This window comes from Hyperolius riggenbachi, chromosome 2 (assembly GCF_040937935.1).
Source record: "Hyperolius riggenbachi isolate aHypRig1 chromosome 2, aHypRig1.pri, whole genome shotgun sequence".
Taxonomy (NCBI): Eukaryota; Metazoa; Chordata; class Amphibia; order Anura; family Hyperoliidae; genus Hyperolius; species Hyperolius riggenbachi.
Window position 1 is genome coordinate 420934265 of NC_090647.1, and position 23950 is coordinate 420958214.

Here is a 23950-nt window from a genome sequence, read left to right on the forward strand (position 1 = left end):
AGATAATAACTTGACTTTACTTGTTTACTTAGCTAAAATGTAATCCTATGACATCCATTACTAAATAATGCATTCATTATTTATAGAAGCATTATGACTTAAACCACCATTTAAGCTACCCTTTTTTTTCTGTTTTGTAATGCAATTAATCTGCTTTAAATGGGCTGCTGAAGTCAACATTCTGCATAAGAAAAAAAATCAATATGACCATAATAAGGTTGAGTATGTCTTTAAGAAAACTGTGGGTCTTTAAGGAGAGAAATTAACGATCTGGAATGTGCTAATTAGAAAAGTAAGTTGTTACACAATATAAAGCCATCATGTTTGGTGTTTAATGACTGCTGACTATAAGTTACTTACATTCCAGTCCAATGAGGTCACGTCTTTGTTGCTTGGTACATCTTGTCCGCCTTCGCGTATACAGTGTCTTAAAACTAGCTGCGTGGAATTGCTACTGCTGTTTTCATTCAAGTTCCATATTCTTGCAGTTGAATCTCCTGACCTTGGAACAATAAAAATAAGGAAAAATATCTTAATGCTTAAAAGAAATATCATTATTTTGTAACTAAAGCACTACCTTTGGGCTATACAGTAAAAATATGTTTCATTCTATGTAATGGTGCTTAATCTGGCCTTGATTAGAGCCAAATGCTGTACAGATTTGTTGCTTGAATACAATTTGCTATGAATGGTGCAGAAGGCCTGACAGTGTGGCAAATCACAGAATAGCATGGACTGAGCAGAGTGAGAGGAACAATAGGCTTGCTGATGCATCTGGGGGCCACCACACACATGCCAAGAACCATCTAGCTTCGGCCAAGAACCATCTTGCATGGATATAAGACTTTACTTTTAATCAGATCATCACCGAGCGCCAAGCGCGCAAAGCTGGGCGCAGCCATAGCACTAGTGCTATGCTGTGTGTGGCATGCAAGAGTAATTCGGGGATCCGGCAATCACCAGACCCAGAATTACATCTCCCTCCAAGTTGCTACAACTCGAAGGGGGAATAGTATAAAACGCCGCCGGGGAGCAGCAGATAGAGCTGCCATCCGGCTCGACCTGCTCCCATCTGCACAGTGCCTATATAATATGTACTCGCGTTACTTGGTATATTGGCCAACTATGTGGGCTTCTATCTGGCAAGGTGTAAATTGGATTGAGCAAGCTGCCATGTGCTCTCTTTTCCTTCACTTCCTGGGTGCATTACTAATGCAGCGACACCTGGCATGGCTTGTCTCCACATGTACAATGGTAATGTTGCTTTCAGTTTACATAGTTTCACATAGACATTAAAGTTTGTTTAGGTGGTAATCCTATTTATTGTTAGAGTTAAAGACAACTAAGCTATGCACACAAGATAGATTGAACGCAGCTGAGGCAGCTGAGACTCTGCTAAGAATCTAGCATATGTACAGTGGCACCCAATGCCTGTCACCGACCTGGCAAGCATTTAGCCTGGCACATTGACTTGACTGACTGAGCATTGGCTAAGAAAATTGTTCTCTCCACTAACCCCACCCCCTCTGTTGTGCATTGCGCAATGGCCATCCACCCTCTTGTATAGGAACAGAATGAATCTATAAAGCCTTGTCCCCAATACCCCCTGGGCAACAGTGCTTAATCTTGCTAAACTACTTGAGGAGTTGAGGATCTACTTTGTTTTGTACCTTTTACTATCTCAATTTCTTGTTTTAATTTGATTTTTCTTTTTGTTTTTGTTTCATGAGAATATTAAACTTTAAATATTTCAGATGTATGTTTTAATGTTGCTGGAATTCCCATCAATGGGAATGAAAGAATAACTAGAGTACAGCTACAGTACAATTTGGGGAGTTGCCATCTTAATTTTGATTTGCTGCTTGGATACAACAGTGGGATGTGAAAGTTTGGGCAACCTTGGTAATGGTCATGATTTTCCTGTATAAATCGTTGGTTGTTACGATAAAAAATGTCAATTAAATATATCATATAGGAAGCACACGAAAGGACCGGCACCACTGGGGTGAGGACCTTGGCACACCAGTCTTTTTGAACCGAGCCTTAGTGGTGCTCCTGGACGCTTGAGGAAATATATCATATAGGCGACACACACAGTGATATTTGAGAAGTGAAATGAAGTTTATTTCATTTACAGAAAGTGTGCAATAATGGTTTACATAAAATTAGGCAGGTGCATACATTTGGGCACATTTTATTGATTTTAAAACCTTTAGAACTAATTATTGGAACTCAAATTGGCTGGGTAAGCTCAATGACCCCTGACCTACATACACAGGTGAATCCAATTATGACAAAGATTATTTAAGGGGGTCAATTGCAAGTTTCCCTCCTCTTTTAATTTTCTCTGGAGTGTAGCAACATGGGGGTCTTAAATGACCTGAAGACAAAGATTGTTCACCAGCATGGTTTAGGGGAAGAATGCAGAAAGCTGTCTCAGAGATCTCAGCTGTCTGTTTCCACAGTTAGGAACATATTGGGGAAATGGAAGACCACAGGCTCAGTTCAAGTTAAGGCTCGAAGTGGCAGACCAAGAAAAATCTTGGATAAACAGAAGTGACGAATGGTCAGAGTCAACTCACAGACCAGTACCACAGACCTATAACATGATCTTGCTGCAGATGAAGTCACTGTGCATTGTTCAACCATTTGGCACACTTTACACAAAGAGTGATGAAGAGGAAGCCTTTTCTCCGCCCACAACACAAAAAGAGCCGCTTGAGATATGCTAAAGCACATTTGGACAAGCCAGCTTCATTTTGGAATAACGTGCTGTGGACTGATGAAAGTAAAATTGAATCATTTGAACATAACAAGGGGCGTTATGCATGGAGGAAAAACAACAAAGCATTCCTAGAAAAACACCTGCTACCTAAAGTAAAATATGGTGGTGGTTCCATCATACTGTGGGGCTGTGTGGCCAGTGCAGGGACTGGGAATCTTGTCAAAGTTGAGGGACGCATGGATTCCACTTAGTGTCAGCAGATTCTGGAGACCAATGTCCAGGAATCAGTGATAAAGCTGCGTTGGAGCTGGATCTTTCAACAAGACAAAAACCCTAAACACTGCTCAGAATCCACTGGCATTCATGCAGAGTCCCCAGACCTGAATATAATTGAAAATCTGCAAAAATAAAAAGAGCTATCCATGCTCGGAAGCCATCAAACCTGAATGAACTAGAGATGTTTTGTAAAGAGGAATGGTCTAAAATACCTTCAACCAGAATCCAGACTCGCATTGGAACCTACAGGAAGCGTTTAGAGGCTGTAATTTCTGCAAAAGGAGGATCTACTAAATATTGATTTAATTTCTTTTTTTGTGGTGCCCAAATTTATGCACCTGCTTAATTTTGTTTAAACAATTATTGAACACTTTCTGTAAATCCAATAAACTTCATTTCACTTCTCAAATATCACTGTGTGTGTCTCCAATATGATACTTTTAACTGACATTTTTTATCATAACAACCAACGATTTATACAAGAAAATCATGACGATCGACAAGGTTGCCCAAACTTTCGCATGCCACTGTTAATAATATTGACATTCAGCATAAAGTGACAGCAAAAACACACAAAAAAACAAAAAAAAATCAAGCCAATAACTAATGAATAAAAGTTGCCACTGACATTTTTTTAATTCCTACCCTCCCTCCTTCCCCCTGGAGAGCCAATCAGTGCGATCGTCTCTCATAGGCGTCAGCCTCTGTAAGCCTCTGCAGGGGACAGCTCAGTGACAGCTGTAGATCGCAGCACTGTACAACCGTTAGAAACATTTTTTACTTTCTAGCAGCCTGCTAGCCACACTCACAGGCTAGCAGGCTGATGTTGGAGCTCCGCCATTCAGTGGGGATGTGCATGCATCTGTGCACCCGATCCCCTGAAATACACGTCCCCAGGACTTGATGCCAATCGGCATTACTCAGTCCTGTGGGAGACACTTTGTGGCCGCCGATCAGCGTTAGGTGGTCGTAAGGTGGTTAGTGTAAGCATAGTAGGTAATATGACATGGAACTAAGTGTCATTAACTAACCTTCTTTCACAAAGGGGGTGAAACAACGTGACTGAATTTGTAAGAATGTATATACTCGAGTAGAAGTTTAGGTCTGATACACTTCATAAAAGTATAGGGGTTGACTTATACAAGAGTCACAGGCAGCACTGAGCACACTGAGTAATGTGTGTACTAATAGTCTCATTCCCATTTGCAGAAATTTACCCAGTGGTAAGTAATACTTTGAGGAAAGGAAATGCCAAGAAAACACAGGTCTGAAAGTCCTGGCCAAACAGTTAACAAGGAAAGAGGCAGGGGTAAAGGAACTGGGCTTCAGAAAGGGGAGTGAATAATTTTAGCACTTGGGGGCCTGTAGAAGTTATTGGCTGCACTTAAGAGACAGGAGGGGTTAATTGCTGCAATACTGTATGCAGTGCAGTTATTAATCCCTCCTGAGCCTCCAAGTGCAGCCATTAACTTTGCTGGGTAGACTTATACTTGAGTCAATAAAAATTTCCAGCTTTAGGCTGGTTTCACAGTGGGACGTTGCGTTTTAGGGGACATTATGGTCGCATAATGTGCCCCTAACGCAACGCCTGGTGGTGTTGGAGCAGGACGCTACCAAGAGCCGCGTTACAAGCAGCTCTTGGTGCGCCTGCTCTGTCAGAGGCACTACGGAGATTACGTGAGCGGAGCTCTCCGCATCACGTGGTCCCGCTAGCCAATCCGCGCCCGCTCCAGGATGTAAACACTGCAAGTGCAGTGAATAATAAGTAGCCATGTGCCTGGCTACGTAGCGGCCTCTCCCCGCCTCCTCTCCGCCCATAAAATGAAAAAAACAACCCCTACTGAGCATGTGCAAACCGTCTAACGCGGCTTAGCCGCGTGTAAAGTACTGCATGTAGTACGTTATGTAGACGTGCTGCGTTACAACGTAACGCAACGTGGGCACTGTGAACAGCCCATTGATTTTTCATTGCTGTGCGTTGGGGTGCGTTACAGGCTGCTCTAACGTGCGCCTGTAACGTCCCACTGTGAAACCAGCCTAAGAGGGTTAAATATTCTACTTATACACAAGGTCGACTTGTATTCGAGTGTATATAGTAATTGTTTAACTACCATAATCTTTTCGTGGATTGTGGTTCCTGAATAAATTTTAGAGCTTTTATTTTTTTAATAATTTTGCAGCAGTGTACGGAATTGGGAGAACAGGAAAGAGATAAAAAGGGTGAATAGTTCATTGATTTTAGGTCTGACATACTTCAATGAATGTGTCATTGAGCAGAGACAATGAAACAGTAATAACTTAAAAAGTAGGTTTAAATATTAAATAAATTTGTGTGATATCTAACTATCATTTTTAGGAGACGGAGGATAGATACAGCTGTTTATCTCGTCAGTTTATTTTCACCTCGGGTTTCCATTAAGGTGTCTATTAAGGAATTAAGGATGCAAATTTAGTGAATTATCATATTTTTTTATCATATTAGCCTCAGATTTTTATATGAGTACAAAGAAGCTGATGGGCCCAATCAATCCTGAACAATTTCGTTATCAATTGTTTTTTTAACTGCTTGCTGACCGTGTCACGCCGATGGGCGTGGCTGCGGCGGCAGCCCCAGGACTGCCTAACGCCGAACAGCATAAGGTCCTTGGGGCATGTATTGCAGGAGATCGCGCGCGCTGATGGGCACACATCTCCGCATGAATGATGGAGCGGAGCTCCGCCATCAGTCTCCCAGTGGCGATCGACGCTGGGTGACTGTTAGACTTCGCTGTCTAATTAACATGTACAGAGCTGTGATCTAAGGCACATGGCTGTCCCCTCTGTAACTGTGGAAGTGATCCGCTGTCATAGGCGGAAGCCTATGACAGCCGATCATGCCAATTGGCTGGCAAGGGGGAGGAAAAAAAAATACATTTATTAAAAAAAATCCTCAAGTGGTTAAAGAAATAATCAATTGACATAGCTGATTTTTCAGAGACATCAATTGAAAGTTGAATTCAATAATGCAATGAAATACAACCTTTTCTTTCAATCTAAGTCATTTTTTTTTTTAGAAAATATGATAGTTCACTAAAATTTGCTGTGTTAACCCTCTGGGCGATACAATTATATCGCCCAGGAGGTGGCGCAGCACTATTTTTAAAAAAAAAAAATTTTTTTAACCACTTGAGGACCACAGTCTTTCTACCCCTTAAGGACCAGGCACTTTTTTTCCATTCAGACCACTGCAGCTTTCACGGTTTATTGCTCGCTCATACAACCTACCACCTAAATGAATTTTGGCTCCTTTTCTTGTCACTAATAAAGCTTTCTTGTGGTGCTATTTGATTGCTCCTGCGATTTTTACTTTTTATTATATTCAGCAAAAAAGACATGAATTTTGGCAAAAAAATGATTTTTTTAACTTTCTGTGCTGACATTTTTCAAATAAAGTAAAATTTCTGTATACATGCAGCGCAAAAAATGTGGACAAACATGTTTTGATAAAAAAAAACCCATTCAGTGTATATTTATTGGTTTGGGTAAAAGTTATAGCGTTTACAAACTATGGTGCAAAAAGTGAATTTTCCCATTTTCAAGCATCTATGACTTTTCTGACCCCCTGTCATGTTTCATGAGGGGCTAGAATTCCAGGATAGTATAAATACCCCCCAAATGACCCCATTTTGGAAAGAAGACATCCCAAAGTATTCACTGAGAGGCATAGTGAGTTCATAGAAGATATTATTTTTTGTCACAAGTAAGCGGAAAATGACACTTTGTGACAAAAAAAAAAAAAAAAAGGTTTCCATTTCTGCTAACTTGCGACAAAAAAAAATGAAATCTGCCACGGACTCACCATGCCCCTCTCTGAATACCTTGAAGTGTCTACTTTCCAAAATGGGGTCATTTGTGGGGTGTGTTCACTGTCCTGGCATTTTGGGGGGTGCTAAATTGTAAGCACCCCTGTAAAGCCTAAAGGTGCTCATTGGACTTTGGACCCCTTAGCGCAGTTAGGCTGCAAAAAAGTGCCACACATGTGGTATTGCCATACTCAGTAGAAGTACTATAATGTGTTTTGGGGTGTATTTTTACACATACCCATGCTGGGTGGGAGAAATATCTCTGTGAATGACAATGTTTTCATTTTTTTTACACACAATTGTCCATTTACAGAGTTATTTCTCCCACATAGCATGGGTATGTGTAAAAATACACCACAAAACACATTATACTACTTCTCCTGAGTACGGCGATACCACATGTATGGCACTTTTTTGCACCCTAACTGCGCTAAAGGGCCCAAAGTCCAATGAGTACCTTTAGGATTTCACAGGTCATTTTGCGACATTTGGTTTCAAGACTACTCCTCATGGTTTAGGGCCCCTAAAATGCCAGGGCAGTATAGGAACCCCACAAATTACCCCATTTTAGAAAGAAGACACCCTAAGGTATTCCGTTAGGAGTATGGTGAGTTCATAGAAGATTTTATTTTTTGTCACAAGTTAGCGGAACATGACACTTTGTGAAAAAAACAATTAAAATCAATTTCCGCTAACTTGTGACAAAAAAATAAAAACTTCTATGAACTCACCATACTCCTAACGGAATACCTTGGGGTGTCTTCTTTCTAAAATGGGGTCATTTGTGGGGTTCCTATACTGTCCTGGCATTTTAGGGGCCCTAAACCATGAGGAGTAGTCTGGAAATCAAATTCCGCAAAATGACCTGTGAAATCCTAAAGGTACTAATTGGACTTTGGGCCCTTTAGCGCAGTTAGGGTGCAAAAAAGTGCCACACATGTGGTATCGCCGTACTCTGGAGAAGTAGTACTATGTGTTTTGGGGTGTATTTTTACACATACCCATGCTGGGTGGGAGAAATAACTCTGTAAATGGACAATTGTGTGTAAAAAAATCAAAAGATTGTCATTTACAGAAGTATTTCTCCCACCCAGCATGGGTATGTGTAAAAATACACCCCAAAACACATTATACTACTCCTCCCGAGTACGGCAATACCACATGTGTGGCACTTTTTTGCACCCTAACTGCGCTAAAGGGCCCAAAGTCCAATGAGTACCTTTAGGATTTCACAGGTCATTTTTGTTTCAAGACTACTCCTCACGGTTTAGGGCCCCTAAAATGCCAGGGCAGTATAGGAACCCCACTAATGACCCCATTTTACAAAGAAGACACCCAAAGGTATTCCGTTAGGAGTATGGTGAGTTCATAGAAGATTTTATTTTTTGCCACAAGTTAGCGGAAATTGATTTGAATTGTTTTTCTTCACAAAGTGTCATATTCCGCTAACTTGTGACAAAAAATAAAATCTTCTATGACCTCGCCATACACCTAATGGAATACCTTTGGTTGTCTCCTTTCTAGAATGGGGTCATTTGTTGGGTTCCTATACTGCCCTGGCATTTTAGGGGCCCTGAACCGTGAGGAGTAGTCTTGAAACCAAATGTCGCAAAATGACCTGTGAAATCCTAAAGGTACTCATTGGACTTTGGGCCCCTTAGCGCACTTAGGGTGTAAAAAAGTGCCACACATGTGGTACCGCCGTACTCAGGAGAAGTAGTATAATGTGTTTTGGGGTGTATTTTTACACATACCCATGCTGGGTGGTAGAAATATCTCTGTACATGACAATTGTTTGATTTTTTTTACACACAATTGTCCATTTACAGAGAGATTTCTCCCACCCAGCATGGGTATGTGTAAAAATACACCCCAAAACACATTATACTACTTCTCCTGAGTACGGCGATACCACGTGTGACACTTTTTTTGCAGCCTAGGTGCGCTAAGGGGCCTAACGTCCTATTCACAGGTCATTTTGAGGCATTTGTTTTCTAGACTACTCCTCACGGTTTAGGGCCCCTAAAATGCCAGGGCAGTATAGGAACCCCACAAGTGACCGCATTTTAGAAAGAAGACACCCCAAGGTATTCCATTAGGTGTATGGCGAGGTCATAGAAGATTTTACTTTTAGTCACAAGTTAGTGAAAAATGACACTTTGTGAAAAAAAAACCAATAAAAATCAATTTCCGCTAACTTTTGACAAAAAATAAAATATTCTATGAACTCGTCATACACCTAACAGAATACCTTGGGGTGTCTTTTTTCTAAAATGGGGTCACTTGTGGGGTTCCTATACCGCCCTGGCATTTTACAGGCCCAAAACCGTGAGTAGTCTGGAAACCAAATGTCTCAAAATGACTGTTCAGGGGTATAAGCATCTGCAAATTTTGATGACAGGTGGTCTATGAGGGGGCGAATTTTGTGGAACCGGTCATAAGCAGGGTGGCCTTTTAGATGACAGGTTGTATTGGGCCTGATCTGATGGATAGGAGTGCTAGGGGGGTGACAGGAGGTGATTAGAGGGGAAAATAGATGCACTCAATGCACTGGGGAGGTGATCGGAAGGGGGTCTGAGGGGGATCTGAGGGTTTGGCCGAGTGATCAGGAGCCCACACGGGGCAAATTAGGGCCTGATCTGATGGGTAGGTGTGCTAGGGGGTGACAGGTAGTGACAGGAGGTGATTGATGGGTGTCTCAAGGTGTGATTAGTGGGGGGAATAGATGCAAGTAATGCAATGGCGAGGTGATCAGGGCTGGGGTCTGAGGGTGTGGGCGGGTGATTGGGTGCCCTAGGGGCAGATGGGGGTCTAATCTGATGGGTAGCAGTGACAGGGGGTGATTGATGGGTAATTAGTGGGTGTTTAGAGGAGAGAACAGATGCAATGCACTTGGTAGGTGATCTGACTGCGGGTCTGCAGGCGATCGGATGGTGTGTGTGGGTGATCAGATTGCCCGCAAGGGGCAGGTTAGGGACTGATTGATGGGTGGCAGTGACAGGGGGTGATTGATGGGTGGCAATGACAGGGGCTGATTGATGGGTGGCAGTGACAGGGGGTGATTGATGGGTGATAGGTGATTGGCAGGTGATTGACAGGTGATCAGTGGGTTATTACAGGGGAGAACAGATGTAATTAATGCACTGGTGAATTGATAAGGGGGGGTCAGAGGGCAATCTGAGCGTATTGGCGGGTGATTGGGTGCCCGCAAGGGGCAGATTAGGGTCTGATCTGATAGGTAAAAGTGACAGGTGGTGATAGGGGGTGATTGATGGGTAATTAGTGGGTGTTTAGAGGAGAGAATAGATGTAAACAATGGATTTGGGAGGTGATCTGATGTCGGATCTGCGGGCGATCTATTGGTGTGGGTGAGTGATCAGATTGCCCGCAAGGGGCAGGTTAGGGGCTGATTGATGGGTGGCAGTGACAGGGGGTGACAGGGGGTGATTGATGGGTGATAGGTGATTGGCAGGTGTTTGACAGGTGATCAGTGGGTTATTACAGGGAAGAACAGATGTAATTAATGCACTGGCGAATTGATAAGGGGGGGGGGGGTTGAGGGCAATCTGAGCGTGTGGGCGGGTGATTGGGTGCCCGCAAGGGGCAGATTAGGGTCTGATCTGATAGGTAACAGTGACAGGTGGTGATAGGGGGTGATTGATGGGTGATTAGTGGGTGTTTAGAGGAGAGAATAGATGTAAACAATGGATTTGGGAGGTGATCTGATGTCGGATCTGCAGGCGATCTATTGGTGTGGGTGAGTGATCAGATTGCCCGCAAGGGGCAGGTTAGGGGCTGATTGATGGGTGGCAGTGACAGGGGGTGATTGATGGGTGATAGGTGATTGACAGGTGATCAGTGGGTTATTACAGGGAAGAACAGATGTAATTAATGCACTGGCGAATTGATAAGGGGGGGTCAGAGGGCAATCTGAGCGTGTTGGCGGGTGATTGGGTGCCCGCAAGGGGCAGATTAGGGTCTGATCTGATAGGTAAAAGTGACAGGTGGTGATAGGGGGTGATTGATGGGTGATTGATGGGTAATTAGTGGGTGTTTAGAGGAGAGAATAGATGTAAACAATGGATTTGGGAGGTGATCTGATATCGGATCTGCGGGCGATCTATTGGTGTGGGTGGGTGATCAGATTGCCCGCAAGGGGCAGGTTAGGGGCCGATTGTTGGGTGGCAGTGACAGGGGGTGATTGATGGGTGATTGATGGGTGATTGATGGGTGATTGACAGGTGATTGACAGGTTATCAAGCGGGATAGATGCATACAGTACACAGGGGGGGGGGGGGGGTCTGGGGGGGTCCTGGGGAGAATCTGAGGGGTGGGGGGGTGATCAGGAGGGGGCCGGGGGCAGGGGGGGGGGGGTAAAAAAAAATAGCGTTGACAGATAGTGACAGGAAGTGATTGATGGGTTATTAGGGGGGTGATTGGGTGCAAACAGGGGTCTGGGGGGTGGGCAGGGGGGGGGTCTGAGGGGTGCTGTGGGCGATCAGTGGGCGGGGGGGGGGGCAGATCAGTGTGTTTGGGTGCAGACTAGGGTGGCTGCAGCCTGCCCTGGTGGTCCCTCGGACACTGGGACCACAAGGGCAGGAGGCAGCCTGTATAATACACTTTGTATACATTACAAAGTGTATTATACACTTTGTAGCGGCGATCGCGGGGTTAACATCCCGCCGGCGCTTCCGTATGGCCGGCGGGATGTTACGGCGGGTGGGCGGAGCCAGTTGCCGGGGGAAGCGCGCGTCATCAATGACGCGATCGCTCCCCCGGCATAGGAAAAGGACGCAACGCCCTAAGGCGTATTGCGGTCCTTAAGGCATCCACTTTGCCGCCGCCCATGGGCTGTGGGCGGTCGGCAAGTGGTTAAATCATGTAGCGAGCCCAGGGCTCGCTACATGATAGCCGCAGCGCAGCGCAGCGGCATCCCCCCACCCACTTCGATCGCCTTCGGCGATCAGAGTAAGCAGGAAATCCCGTTCAGAACGGGATTTCCTGCTGGGCTTCCCCGGTCGCCATGGCGACGGGGCGGGATGACGTCACCGACGTCATGGACGTCGTGACGTCGGAGGGAGTCCAGATCCACCCCTCAGCGCTGCCTGGCACTGATTGGCCAGGCTGCGCAAGGGGTCGGGGAGGGGGGGACTGCACGGCACGGCGAGCGGCGGCGGATCGGCGGCGAGCGGCGGCGATCGGAAGTTACACGCAGCTAGCAAAGTGCTAGCTGCGTGTAACGAAAAAAAAAAATTATGCAAATCGGCCCACCAGGGCCTGAGAAATCCTCCTGCGCGATATACCCCGAGCTCAGCTCGGGATTATCGCTTAGGAGGTTAATGGGCACCTTTAGTCCTCTGGAAGGAAGTTTTCTCATTTTCAAGTGTTAAGGCGGGGCTGCAGTAAGACCGGTAGCCCATAGGCTGCAGTTTTAGCCAAACAAGCTTGAGTAAGAAAAATATGTTCTGTCATTACGCTTTACAGCAGTCTGTCCCTATAGTGCAGATTTAGCTTGTGGAGCTGCTTTCAATGACATTGTTCTGTTTTTCACATATTTAGTAAATGACTTACCCAGACGCTAGGAGATCACTGACTGGATTCCAGGCACAAATGAATACTTCTGACTCATGTCCACGTAGCACCGTTGCTTTGTTAGGCGATATTTCCACTTCACCATCAATTTCCATTGGTTCTGCATGGTTATCTGTAAAACACATCAGAATCTAGTATAGTGTCCATTACCACACAATGGAAATTTAATGACACTGCCAACTGATGCCAAGGAAGAATCATTTGTAATTCTGCTCGGCATTCCTGTTTAATTCAGTGGAAGCATAAAGGTAAATTGAAATGTTAAAATTTCAATAATCTCCTGCAAGAAGCATTCCTTTGTATTTAAAATGCTTTATGGAAACTTCATGTGTGATGATATTTGACAATGTAATTACATTTCTAAACCAATTCCACAAAGACAAAAGACACTTAGGACTGCAATGATTAATCAGAAATGTCCTGAATTTCATATGAGGACTAAAGAATAACCGCTCAAATATATTTGCACTTTCCTTATGATGAGACTCACTAATCATAACCAATTGAAATCCCAGAAACTTCTGAACTTTACTAAAGCAATACACTTTTCCAAAACAATACAACAATGCTGTACTGCAATATACTTTTACTTGACACTTTTCAAGTGTGTATGAATGTTTCCAGGTTTAATAGGAACCTGAGGTGTGAGACCGATGGAGGCGGCCATATTTATTTCCTTCTAAACAATGCCTGTAGCCTGGCTGTCCTGCTCATGTTTCTGGTCAGTAGGGTCTAAATCACACACCTGAAACAAGCATGCAGCTAATCTTCTCAGATTTGTCATAGACATCTGATATGCATGCTTGTTCAGGGTCTATGGCTTAAAGTATTAGAGGCAGAGAGGCAGCAGGACAGCCAGGCAGTGTGCATTATGTAAAAGGAAATAAACATATCAGTCCCCATATCCCTCTCACTTTTAAATTATACTATAACTTATCTAGCTCACAGTGTGATAGCTTGCAATAAATAGGGACATGTACGGGTGCATGCACTGGTTCCCTTTTCATTTCAGTTGAGACGCACATGATGGCATTAGCAGCTTGGCACAGCTCCTTCTGTACAGAGCAGCTGTTCCTCTATATTGCTGCCACTCACCTGATGGTTAGGAAGTACTGCTTCCTGCTTTGGCATTGGCAACTGAGGCGATAACAAATATAATGCTGAATACACACGGTGCGTTCGCGCACTCTATTTCCCGCTCGATTCCCGTCGATTCGTTTATTTCCAACATGTCTGATTTAGATTCGATGGATCGTTAGGTCGATTCGCATGCAAAGTATGCTAAATCGACCTAACGATCCATCGTAATCCAAATCGGACATGTTGGAAATAAACGAATCGAGCGGGAAATCGAGTGCGCGAACGCACCGTGTGTATCCAGCATAAGGATCACAATCCCCATTACTGGGTAGAAGAATTTCACATGTAGAAATAAAGTCCTATTTGCAGGGCTGGAACCAGATCACCTGCAGTGCAGGGCAAAGGGACATCTAGAAATTAATTTTCTCTTCCGTTATGTCATTATGGAAAAAGTAGGAGCCAATGCTTTCCTTGATAGAAACAGATTTCTAGAGAGGAATCATCTGATCATATTTAACATTATATACCATTACTCAACTAATGATATTGTTTGTGATATGCAATATATATATATATATAGGTCTTAGTAACACAGAGGCCCATATGCAATCAACATTTTCTCCTGAGTTTTCTCCTAGGTGATATTTTAGCAGTTTGTCATTATGATGCCTTTTAAACCAACAGCAAGCAAGAAAACACTCAAAATATTTTTGATAGTGCCTTTTCAACTACTGTTTGGAACTATTTCAGTAGCAAAATGCTGAAATGTTATTTAAAAGTGTAGATGAAAAATTATCTCCTACCCAATAAACCATTGATTTTCAATAAAATATCTCCTAAAAGAGATACAGTGGGTTGCAAAAGTATTCTGCCCCCCTGAAGTTTTCCACATTTTGTCACATTACTGCCACAAACATGCATCAATTTTATTGGAATTCCACGTGAAAGACCAATACAAAGTGGTGTACATGTGAGAAGTGGATCGAAAATCATACATCATTCCAAACATTTTTTACAAATAAATAACTGCAAAGTGTGGTGTGCGTAATTATTCAGCCTCCTGAGTCAATACTTTGTAAAACCACCTTTTGCTGCAATTACAGCTGCCAGTCTTTTAGGGTATGTCTCTATCAGCTTTGCACATCTAGAGACTGAAATCCTTGCCCATTCTTCTTTGCAAAACAGCTCCAGCTAAGTCAGATTAGATTTACAGCGGTTGTGAACAGCAGTTTTCAGATCTTGCCACAGATTCTCGATTGGATTTAGATCTGGACTTTGACTGGGCCATTCTAACACATAGATGTGTTTTGTTTTAAACCATTCCATTTTTGCCCTGGCTTTATGTTTAGGGTCATTGTCCTGCTGGAAGGTGAACCTCTGCCACAGTCTCAAGTCTTTTGCAGTCTCCAAGAGGTTTTCTTCCAAGTTTGCCCTGTATTTGGCTCCATCCATCTTCCCATCAACTCTGACCAGCTTCCCAGTCCCTGCTGAAGAGATGCACCCCCCCCCCCCCCCCCCCTGAACATGATGCTGCCACCACCATATTTGACAGTGGGGATGGTGTGTTCAGAGTGATGTGCAGTGTTAGTTTTCCGCCACACATAGCGTTTTGCATTTTGGCCAAAAAGTTCCATTTTGTTCTCATCTGACTAAAGCTCCTTCTCCCACATGGTTGCTGTGTCCCCCACATGGCTTGTGGCAAACTGCAAATGGGACTTCTTATGCTTTCTGTTAACAATGCCTTTCTTCTTGCCACTCTTCCATAAAGGCCAACTTTGTACAGTGTATGACTAATCGTTGTCCTATGGACAGAGTCTCCCACCTGAGCAGTAGATCTCTGCAGCTCGTCCAGAGTCACCATGGGCCTCTTGACTGCATTTCTGATCAGCACTCTCCTTGTTCGGCCTGTGAGTTTAGGTGGATGGCCTTGTCTTGGTAGGTTTACAGTTGTGCCATACTCCTTCCATTTCTGAATGATCGCTTGAACAGTGCTCCGTGGGATGTTCAAGGCTTTGGAAATCTTTTTGTAGCCTAAGCCTGCTTTAAAGGGACACTGTAGGGGGGTCAGGGGAAAATGAGTTGAAGTTACCCGGGGCTTCTAATGGTCCCCTGCAGGCATCCTGTGCCTGTGCAGCCACTCACCAATGCTCCGGCCCCGCCTCCGGTTCACTTCTGGAATTTAAGACTTTAAAGTCTGAAAACCACTGCGCCTGCATTGCCGTGTCCTCACTCCCGCTGATGGCACCAGGAGCATACTGCGCAGGCCCAGTATGGTCTGTGCCTGCACCATGCTCTCCTGGTGACATCAGGGGAAGCGAGGACATTATTTTTATATTTTTTTACATTTAGGTGTAGTTTTACTTTTTAGCCACAAGATGGTGGCCATGAGTTTGTTTACATGACGTCACTCTAAGCGTAACATAGGCTTTAAGAGAGACGCATGGCGGACGTTAGAGCCAGAAAAAGCGAAGCATCCGAGAGAAGCTGTCGCTTTTTCTGCGGGGGAGAGGAATCCGTGATCGGGCACCATAGCCCGATTAACTGATTGCCTGGCTAACGAACCGCAGGCCGGGAGCGCGCATGCACGCGCGGGAGCACACATGGCCTCCTGGACGTAACTTTTACGTCCAGGAAGGTTCATTGGTTAATGGAAAAAAAAATTACAATAAAAAAAAAAAGACATAAATAGTTACCTAAGGATCTGAACTTTTTAAATATGCATTTGAAGGGGGTATACTATGAACATTTTTTAAATTATAAGCTTGTAAATAGTGATGGACGCAAAACAGAAAAAATGCACCTTTATTTCCAAATAAATATTGGCACCATACATTGTGATAGGGACAAAATTTAAATGGTGTCATAACCGAGACAAATTGGCAAATAAAATATATAGGTTTTAATTATGGTAACATGGATTATTTTATAGTTATAATGGCCGAAATCTGAGAAATAATGAATTTTTTCAATTTTTTGTTATTAATCCTGTTAAAATGCATTTATAAAAAAATTATTCTTAGCAAAATGTACTACCCAAAGAAAGCCTAATTAGTGGTGGAAAAAAACAAGATATAGATCAATAAATTGTGATAAGTAGTGATAAAGTTATTAGCGAATGAATGGGAGGTGAAAATTACTCTGATGCATAAGGTGAAAAATCCCCGTGGGCTGAAATGGTTAAATAAGGGAGATGATTATGTGGAGAAAAAAAAAATCATAAATAATTAAAAGGTACAGTGGCCCATATGCAATTCCCTTTTTCTCCTGAATTTTCTCCTAGGGGATAATTTTTCTTCTTCGATTTAAAATAACTTTTTAGCACAAAGTACTGTGAAAATTTAGATTTTTTTTGTTTGCTTGCTGGGGGGTTTAAAAGGCAATTTATGTACAAGTTGTAAAAATATCACCTAAGAGAAAACTCAGATGTAAAAAGTGATTTGCATATGGCCCAGTGTGTCTAAAACAAATAAAATGCTTCCTTAATGGATTAATTAAAAATGACTTACTTTTCAGACGACCCTTGTACAAATGCATTGCAATACACTTCTGTTATGATGTTAACACTGTTCTGAAAATGTTAAATGTTAACACTCTGAAAATGTTCAGAAAGGGGGCCGGATGGTCCTTTGTTGCAATAGTTTCAAACCCTCTCTTGCGACATAAGAATTTAAGACGCTATTTTCCCTTCTAGGTGTCCTCTGGTGCCAAAAAAATTAAGGAACAGTATGACTGATGACTTGTATATACTAAGCATACATTTACAAAGTATATAGCCAGTGGCGTAGCTATGGGCCCCAGTGTGAGCTTTACATGCCCCCCCAAGCACTCTATACATAACAATTGATACGGCGCACCAAAACCTGCCAAGGACCACCACAGTGTCAGAGGTGCAAGAAGGGGATGGGGAACAGTTTGTTAATGATTACTATCATTTAAAGCATGTATAGTGATCATTACAAGCACAGGAACAATAAAGAGCTAATATTGCAGTTGAGGGAGGACCCTATGGAGCCCCTCTGACCCAAAGACTCCGGTGCAGTTGAGATCTCTGCAACCTCTATTGCTATACCTAACCTCTGTATATAGCAGACAGATATCAAAACAAAGAGGTTTACCTAAAAAGCTCATTGTATATCACACTCAAAAGCATACTCACTTATTGCATGTGCTCCATTTTCTTCACCATTCACAGTGGCTGCCCCACTCTTTGGTGTGTTCTGTTGTGTTGCAGGAGCTGTTGAGACAGTGGTGACAGGTGCTGTGCTTGTTGAGGATACTGTTACAGCAGCATGTTGTTGGGCCAACTTCTCCCTGAAGGCCTGTTGTCTGGTCTGTACAACATCTGGCATCACAGCATCAATTAGAGATAATGATTCTATAGGCCGACCATCAAACACTGTGCCATCCTAAAGAAAATGATTCATTTAAATTCTGGGTCCTGATTGCACATGATATAAAGTTAAACACATAACAATAAAAAAACCTAACCTGCGCATGTAGCAAAGTCATTAGAATAAAGCAAACCCTAGGTGAAAATAAACTTATAAGATAAACCATAGATATCCTATGGTTTTATTTTAGATTTCATAATTTACAAGGTAGAATGAATGTTTCATTATCTCTACTTAATGACAGTCTATTAACAGTCCCAGAGTTAAAATACACAAACTATTGACATTTTTCTATCTCTCCCCTTACATAGTCACATAGGCCTCAATTCACTAAGCTTATCTCCTGTCTTTAATAACGTTTCTAGAGTGATCACCATGGTGATGAGGCATGTCGTATTCAGGAAACATTTTACCTCAGGCAAACCTAAAGTTAACTCTTCTGTCTTTAAGTTAACTCTTCAATCCTTAAAATAACTCCAGAGTTAAAGACAGGCTGTTTATTAACTGCGTGTGACAATAACTACAGAGGAGGTAAATTAACTACAGAGGAGGTAACTTAAGGAATAAAGAGATAAGATCACTCTTTCACTGTGTGGTGGCAAGTTTTCTCTTGCCTTATTATCTCCAGCATAATCTTAGTGAATTGAGGCCATAGTTATATGGGTTGAAAAAAGACATACGTCCATCGAGTTCAACCAGAGAACAAAGTACAACACCAACACCAGCCTACTCCCTCACATATCCCTGTTGATCCAAAGGAAGGCGAAACATCCTTACAAGGCATGGTCCAATTAGCCCCAAAAGGGAAAAAAATTCCTTCCCGACTCCAGATGGCAATCAGATAAAATCCCTGGATCAATATGATTAGGCATCCCCTGCCCTCAGATGTTGTATTCTGCCAAGAAAAACTTTTATGGTTGTAACATGTTTATCAGTGATGTTTACTATATTACTAACAAAGGTACCGACAAGAGAGAAGCAGTCACTTCCATGCCTGAAAATTAACTCTTTCAGGCAGCAAACTAAATGTAGTGATGATCGTAATTTGCTAATTATGATTATGCTAAATTTTGCCACATTTCCGCAAGTATATAATTACGATTTGGGCATTCAATTGATTTAGTGTTGCCAATTCATAATATCACGTAATTTTAGTATAATTTATGTGTAATTTTGGGCTGATTTTAGCGGTTAATAGCAAAGCCCACATACTTGCTATTTTCACCAAAATTGCTATGTATATTAAAGAGAATATTAGGAATAAGTAAAAAAATAAATACATTTTAAAAAGACTGTCGTTTTTGAGAAAATTGTTTTTAAAAATGTTAAAATTACCTGAAAAACTAATTACGCTTTTTCCTGAAATTTTGCGTTACAATGTCACATTGTAATTTGCAAATGACGATGATTCAAAATTGCGATTATGCAAAAGTTGTGCTCATCACTAGAAATATCTACCAACCGTCGGTTAGGGAGGTGGGTCTTGTGGTCATCTACCAAAGACTGTGAGGAGGTGCCTGTCTATTGGAGCTGAAAAGCAATGCAGCACTGCTGATCATCAGTTTTATGGGATTCCCCCTCTTCAGTGGTGGCTGGAGAGTGTGTTGGTTAAGGGCTCTGCCTCTGACACAGGAGACCTGGGTTTGAATCTCGGCTCTGCCTGTTCAGTAAGCCAGCAATTATTCAGTAGGAGACCTTGGGCAAGTCTCCCTAATACTGCTACTGCCTATAGAGCCTGTCCTAGTGGCTGCAGCTCTGGTGCTTTGAGTCTGCCAGGAGAAAAGCACGACATAAATGTTCACAATATAAATGTTCATTTGTTTTTCCAAAGAATCCAGTCTTCTCAATATGTGACCAAAGTATTTTGAGTTTTAACAGTAGTATCAAGTAGTATCCAACGAACCCTCTGGCCTTACGATTCTCTTTTTGCTTTCTGATTAAGGCAGGGAACACACTTGACTGTTTTCGTGCGCGTTTTCTGCACAGAAAAACTGAGAACTCATGTTAATCAATGTGCTAGTGCACACTTACTGTGTTGTTCGCACGCAGAAAAAAAAAACTGACATTCTGCATGATGACTCTGCACATTTTGGCAGTTTCCTCTATCATTTACATCAGCTGCTGTGAAAAAAAAGCGCGCGTTTTCCTGCATGGAAACACACTTGGTGTGCAGAAAAAATATGCAGAAAAACGCACGCGGAAAACTATCATGAAATCTTGCTCAACAGGCTACAAGAGTACTGTGGCATAGATGGCATTGTTCTCCAGTGGTTCAACTCCTTCCTGGCTGGCAGAACACAAAGGGTAGCCTTAGGGCCCTTCCTCTCCAACCCTGTACCACTAAAATGCGGTGTACCTCAGGGCACAATATTATCCCCTTTACTTTTCACCATATACCTGCTGCCACTTGGAGAAATCATACAAAAACATGGCCTGACATATCATTGCTATGCTGATGACACCCAGCTATATTTGTCATTCAAACCTGGCATCACAGACCCTACTCCACAAATAAACTCATGCTTAGCTGAGCTTCAGGAATGGATGAATATTAATTGGCTAAAACTTAATGCTGACAAAACTGAGGTTCTTGTTATCGAGGGCCAGGGCTCAACAGCAAAGCAGCCCCAGTCTCAACCAACACCGCTAAGGATAGGGAGCTCAGACCTGAAAAACTCACTGTGTGCACAGCCTGGGAGTACTGATTGATGGGAAATTAAGCTTCAGGAATCAAATCTCAGCTGTTCTGAAACATTCCTTCTTTCAGCTAAGGAATATTGCAAAGATTAAACACCTAATTCCTTTAGAGGATCTTCCAACCCTAGTCCATGCCTTTGTCACATCAAGGTTAGACTACTGCAACGCCCTCTACACAGGCCTGCATAAGAAAGACTTACGCCGCCTGCAATTAGTACAGAATGCCGCCGCAAGGCTGTTAACGAGCCAACCCCGCCATTGCCACATAACACCAACCCTGAGCTCACTCCACTGGCTACCGATAAAATGTAGAATTCTGTTTAAGATTGGCTTACTGACATTCAAATCCTTGCACAATCTGGGCCCTGGATACCTGAAGGACTTGTTGCAACTGCATCACCCCACCTCCCACAATCTTAGATCAAAAGGACGTAACACCATGGTCACCCCCAGAGTCCACCTCAAAACCTTTAGAGACAGAGCCTTTTGTCATGCTGCCCCTACACTTTGGAACTCCCTGCCACACCCAATCAGGACAGCTCCATCCCTGGAAGCATTTAAGTCTAAACTGAAAACCTACCTCTTTAGTCTGGCATTCATGAACATCTGACTATCTCCTCTGTAACACAACCCAGCCTGCAACCCTGTATTAATCTGAGACACAACTATGCGCTTTGAGTCCTATGGGAGAAAAGCGCTTTACAAATGTTATTGTATTGTATTATTGTATTGTAAGTGTGTTCCCTGCCTAAGGGTATGTCATTGTTGAAGGGTAGGGTGAAGGGGTGGTAGAAATTTATTTGAAGGTACAGAGTGGCTTTAATCAAATCATGTGACAGCAAACACACAACTGCTATTTCACTAACCTTTCAGTAGCACTGGCTGTGGTCTTAAATTACTCAGGCAGGGGCTGCAAACCTTTACCACTTCATCACAGATAATTTTTAAAAAATCAGGCTATTTTTCATTACGCTCAAACGTCTAAAGAACTTCAGCTTATCAGAGCCCTTATGAGATAGAAAATGGGTTCTAAGACCAGATGACGTGATTAAAAAGGTTATTAAACCCTCACATGCCTGCAAGGTAGATATGCATAATGCTACTAATGAATGTTTTTCCCTTTTTTTGAGCTTTTGCTGTAAAAATGTGTTGCATTGAAATTGAATTAATTAAACTTTTCAGACGTCTCTACATTATTGCTATTTCCCACTTATTTTCTTTCTTCACTTTGGGAAGTAATTATAAAGCCACTATTTGAAAGAAACAACTGATAATTGTGGACAAAAGAAAGCTGATAAGAAAATTGCAGTGCTTATGTTGACAAGAAAACAATATTCTTTTACAAACATAGTTTTTCTTTTCAAATGTGATTATCTTTTTTTTTTTCTATGCGAATCCAATTACCTTCTTAATTTGATGGAAAATGCAGTTCAGAAGAGTGTGCTATTTAACCTCTCAACTGCTGAGCTAAAGCTAAACAAAAACCATTATTTTAGTGAGAGTGTTCTGTCTCATTACATCGTTTTGGTGCTTTGCAGTTTAGATGCTGAAGGGGTGTAGCCAAACACATATAGTTATACACTGTGCAAATATGTTCTTGCCTCACCTCGATCCTGAGCTATCCAGTATATCTGTTTTGGAACCTGCTATCCTGTGGCTGGATGGTGTAATGGTTAAGGGCTCTGCCTCTGACGCAGGAGACCAGGGTTCGAATTTCAGCTCTGCCTGGTCAGTAAGCCAGCACCTATTCAGTAGGAGACCTTAGGCAAGTCTCCCTAACACTGTAATCGCCTATAGAGCGCGTCCTAGTGGCTGCAGCTCTGGCGCTTTGAGTCCGCCAGGAGAAAAGCGCGATATAAATGTTATTTGTCTTGTCTGATTTTGTACTGCCTTAAAGGGGACCTGAACTCAGAACTTCCTCTCTGCTCTAAAAGATATGCTACAGCATAATAACCTTTAACCACTTGCCGACCGCGTCATGCCGATGGGTGTGGCCGCGGCGGCAGCCCCAGGACCGCCTAACGCTGATTGGTGTATGGTCCTGCAGGCCTGTTTTGCAGGAGATCATGCGCACTGATGCACGCATCCCTGCTTGATTGACGGAGCTCTGCTCCGCTTTCAGCCTCCCAGCGGCGATCGGCCTCCCAGCGCTACGATCTAATGCAGCGCTCTACTCCAGAGGCAGGGAAGTGATTAGCTGTTATAGGCTGAAGCCTATGACAGCTGATCACAGGGATTGGCTGGTGGGGGGAGGGAGGGAGGGAGGGAGGGAGGGTAGGCCTAGAAAGAAAAAAATAATCATAAAAGGGAAACATTTATCACAAAAATAATAAGATAAATATTTGTTAAAAAAAAAAAAGATTGGTGGAGCAATCAGACCCCACCAACAGAAAGCTCTGTTGGTGGGGAGAAAAGGGGGGTGGGTGAAATCACTTACTGTACTGACATGTATGGCCCTGCAGCGAGGCCTTAAAGCTGCAGTGGCCTATTAAGTGAAAAATGGCCTGGTCTTTAGGGGGGTTTAACACTGCGGTCCTCAAGTGGTTAAAGAAAAGCATTTCTTTGTTACAGCTGATACAAATCCTAAAATAAATCTGCACTGTTTCTACTTCCTGCTTTCATGGAAGCCAACATAGTTAAGGCAGATGAGCTCATTTGAATGCACATGATGTTATCTGCCATGGCAGTCATGTTACACAGGGGAAAAATAAAATTACAACTTGTGATTAGGCACAAATGAGGGGGGATTGGACAGGCTAAACTCTCTAAATACATACAGGGTAATTTTCTCTATGTTTTCCTTCTGTCCTGTGCAAGAGTTCAGGCCCACTTTAAGCCTCAATATCATGATTTACTAACTTGTGTTGAACCTTTGTATCCCTGAACTCCTGTTTAACTCCTCCCTGTTACTAGATTATGGTTTCCTACAGCCTGCTTCACAGCATTTTGTAATAGACTTGCCCTTATCTAGTAATTATGTTCCTTGCCTTGTTCCTGTTTGATTTTTAACCTGTACCTGTCAGTACCCTGGAGCTCCACATCTGATTACAGTTTCATGCCCTTGATTCTGACCTGTATATCTTTCTTGCCTTTGTGAATGGGGTCTCCATAGTTTAGAGTCTTCCAGACCTCCAGTCTCAAGCTTGGTACACAACTATAGCACTTTCGTGCAGTACGAGATTATCTGGGTCTGGGTCTGCGCAATGATCGGTTAATGCGTCGAAGTTGAGGGTATTCTGAACGTGCTGGGGTGACACATCTTTCAGAGAACGGTATTTTATGAGTTCTTTCCCTCTGTGTTTTATCGCTGGTGCTGTCAGAGAGAAGTAGATGGTGTGGTGGTCTGA

General features: G+C 42.8%; 1 protein-coding gene across 5 annotated transcripts in view; it reads right to left on the reverse strand.

Moving 5' to 3' along the window:
- Nucleotides 1-23950, reverse strand: part of TBL1X (transducin beta like 1 X-linked) — a 448757-nt gene that overhangs the window by 40500 nt on the left and 384307 nt on the right. For all 5 annotated transcript variants that reach the window (XM_068269906.1, XM_068269905.1, XM_068269908.1 and 2 more), the window contains 3 exons: nt 17672-17921; nt 12415-12547; nt 361-502 (listed from right to left, as the gene is read on the reverse strand). In XM_068269906.1, the coding sequence (XP_068126007.1) occupies nt 361-502; nt 12415-12547; nt 17672-17921 (525 nt within the window). The remainder of the gene's footprint in view (nt 1-360; nt 503-12414; nt 12548-17671; nt 17922-23950) is intronic.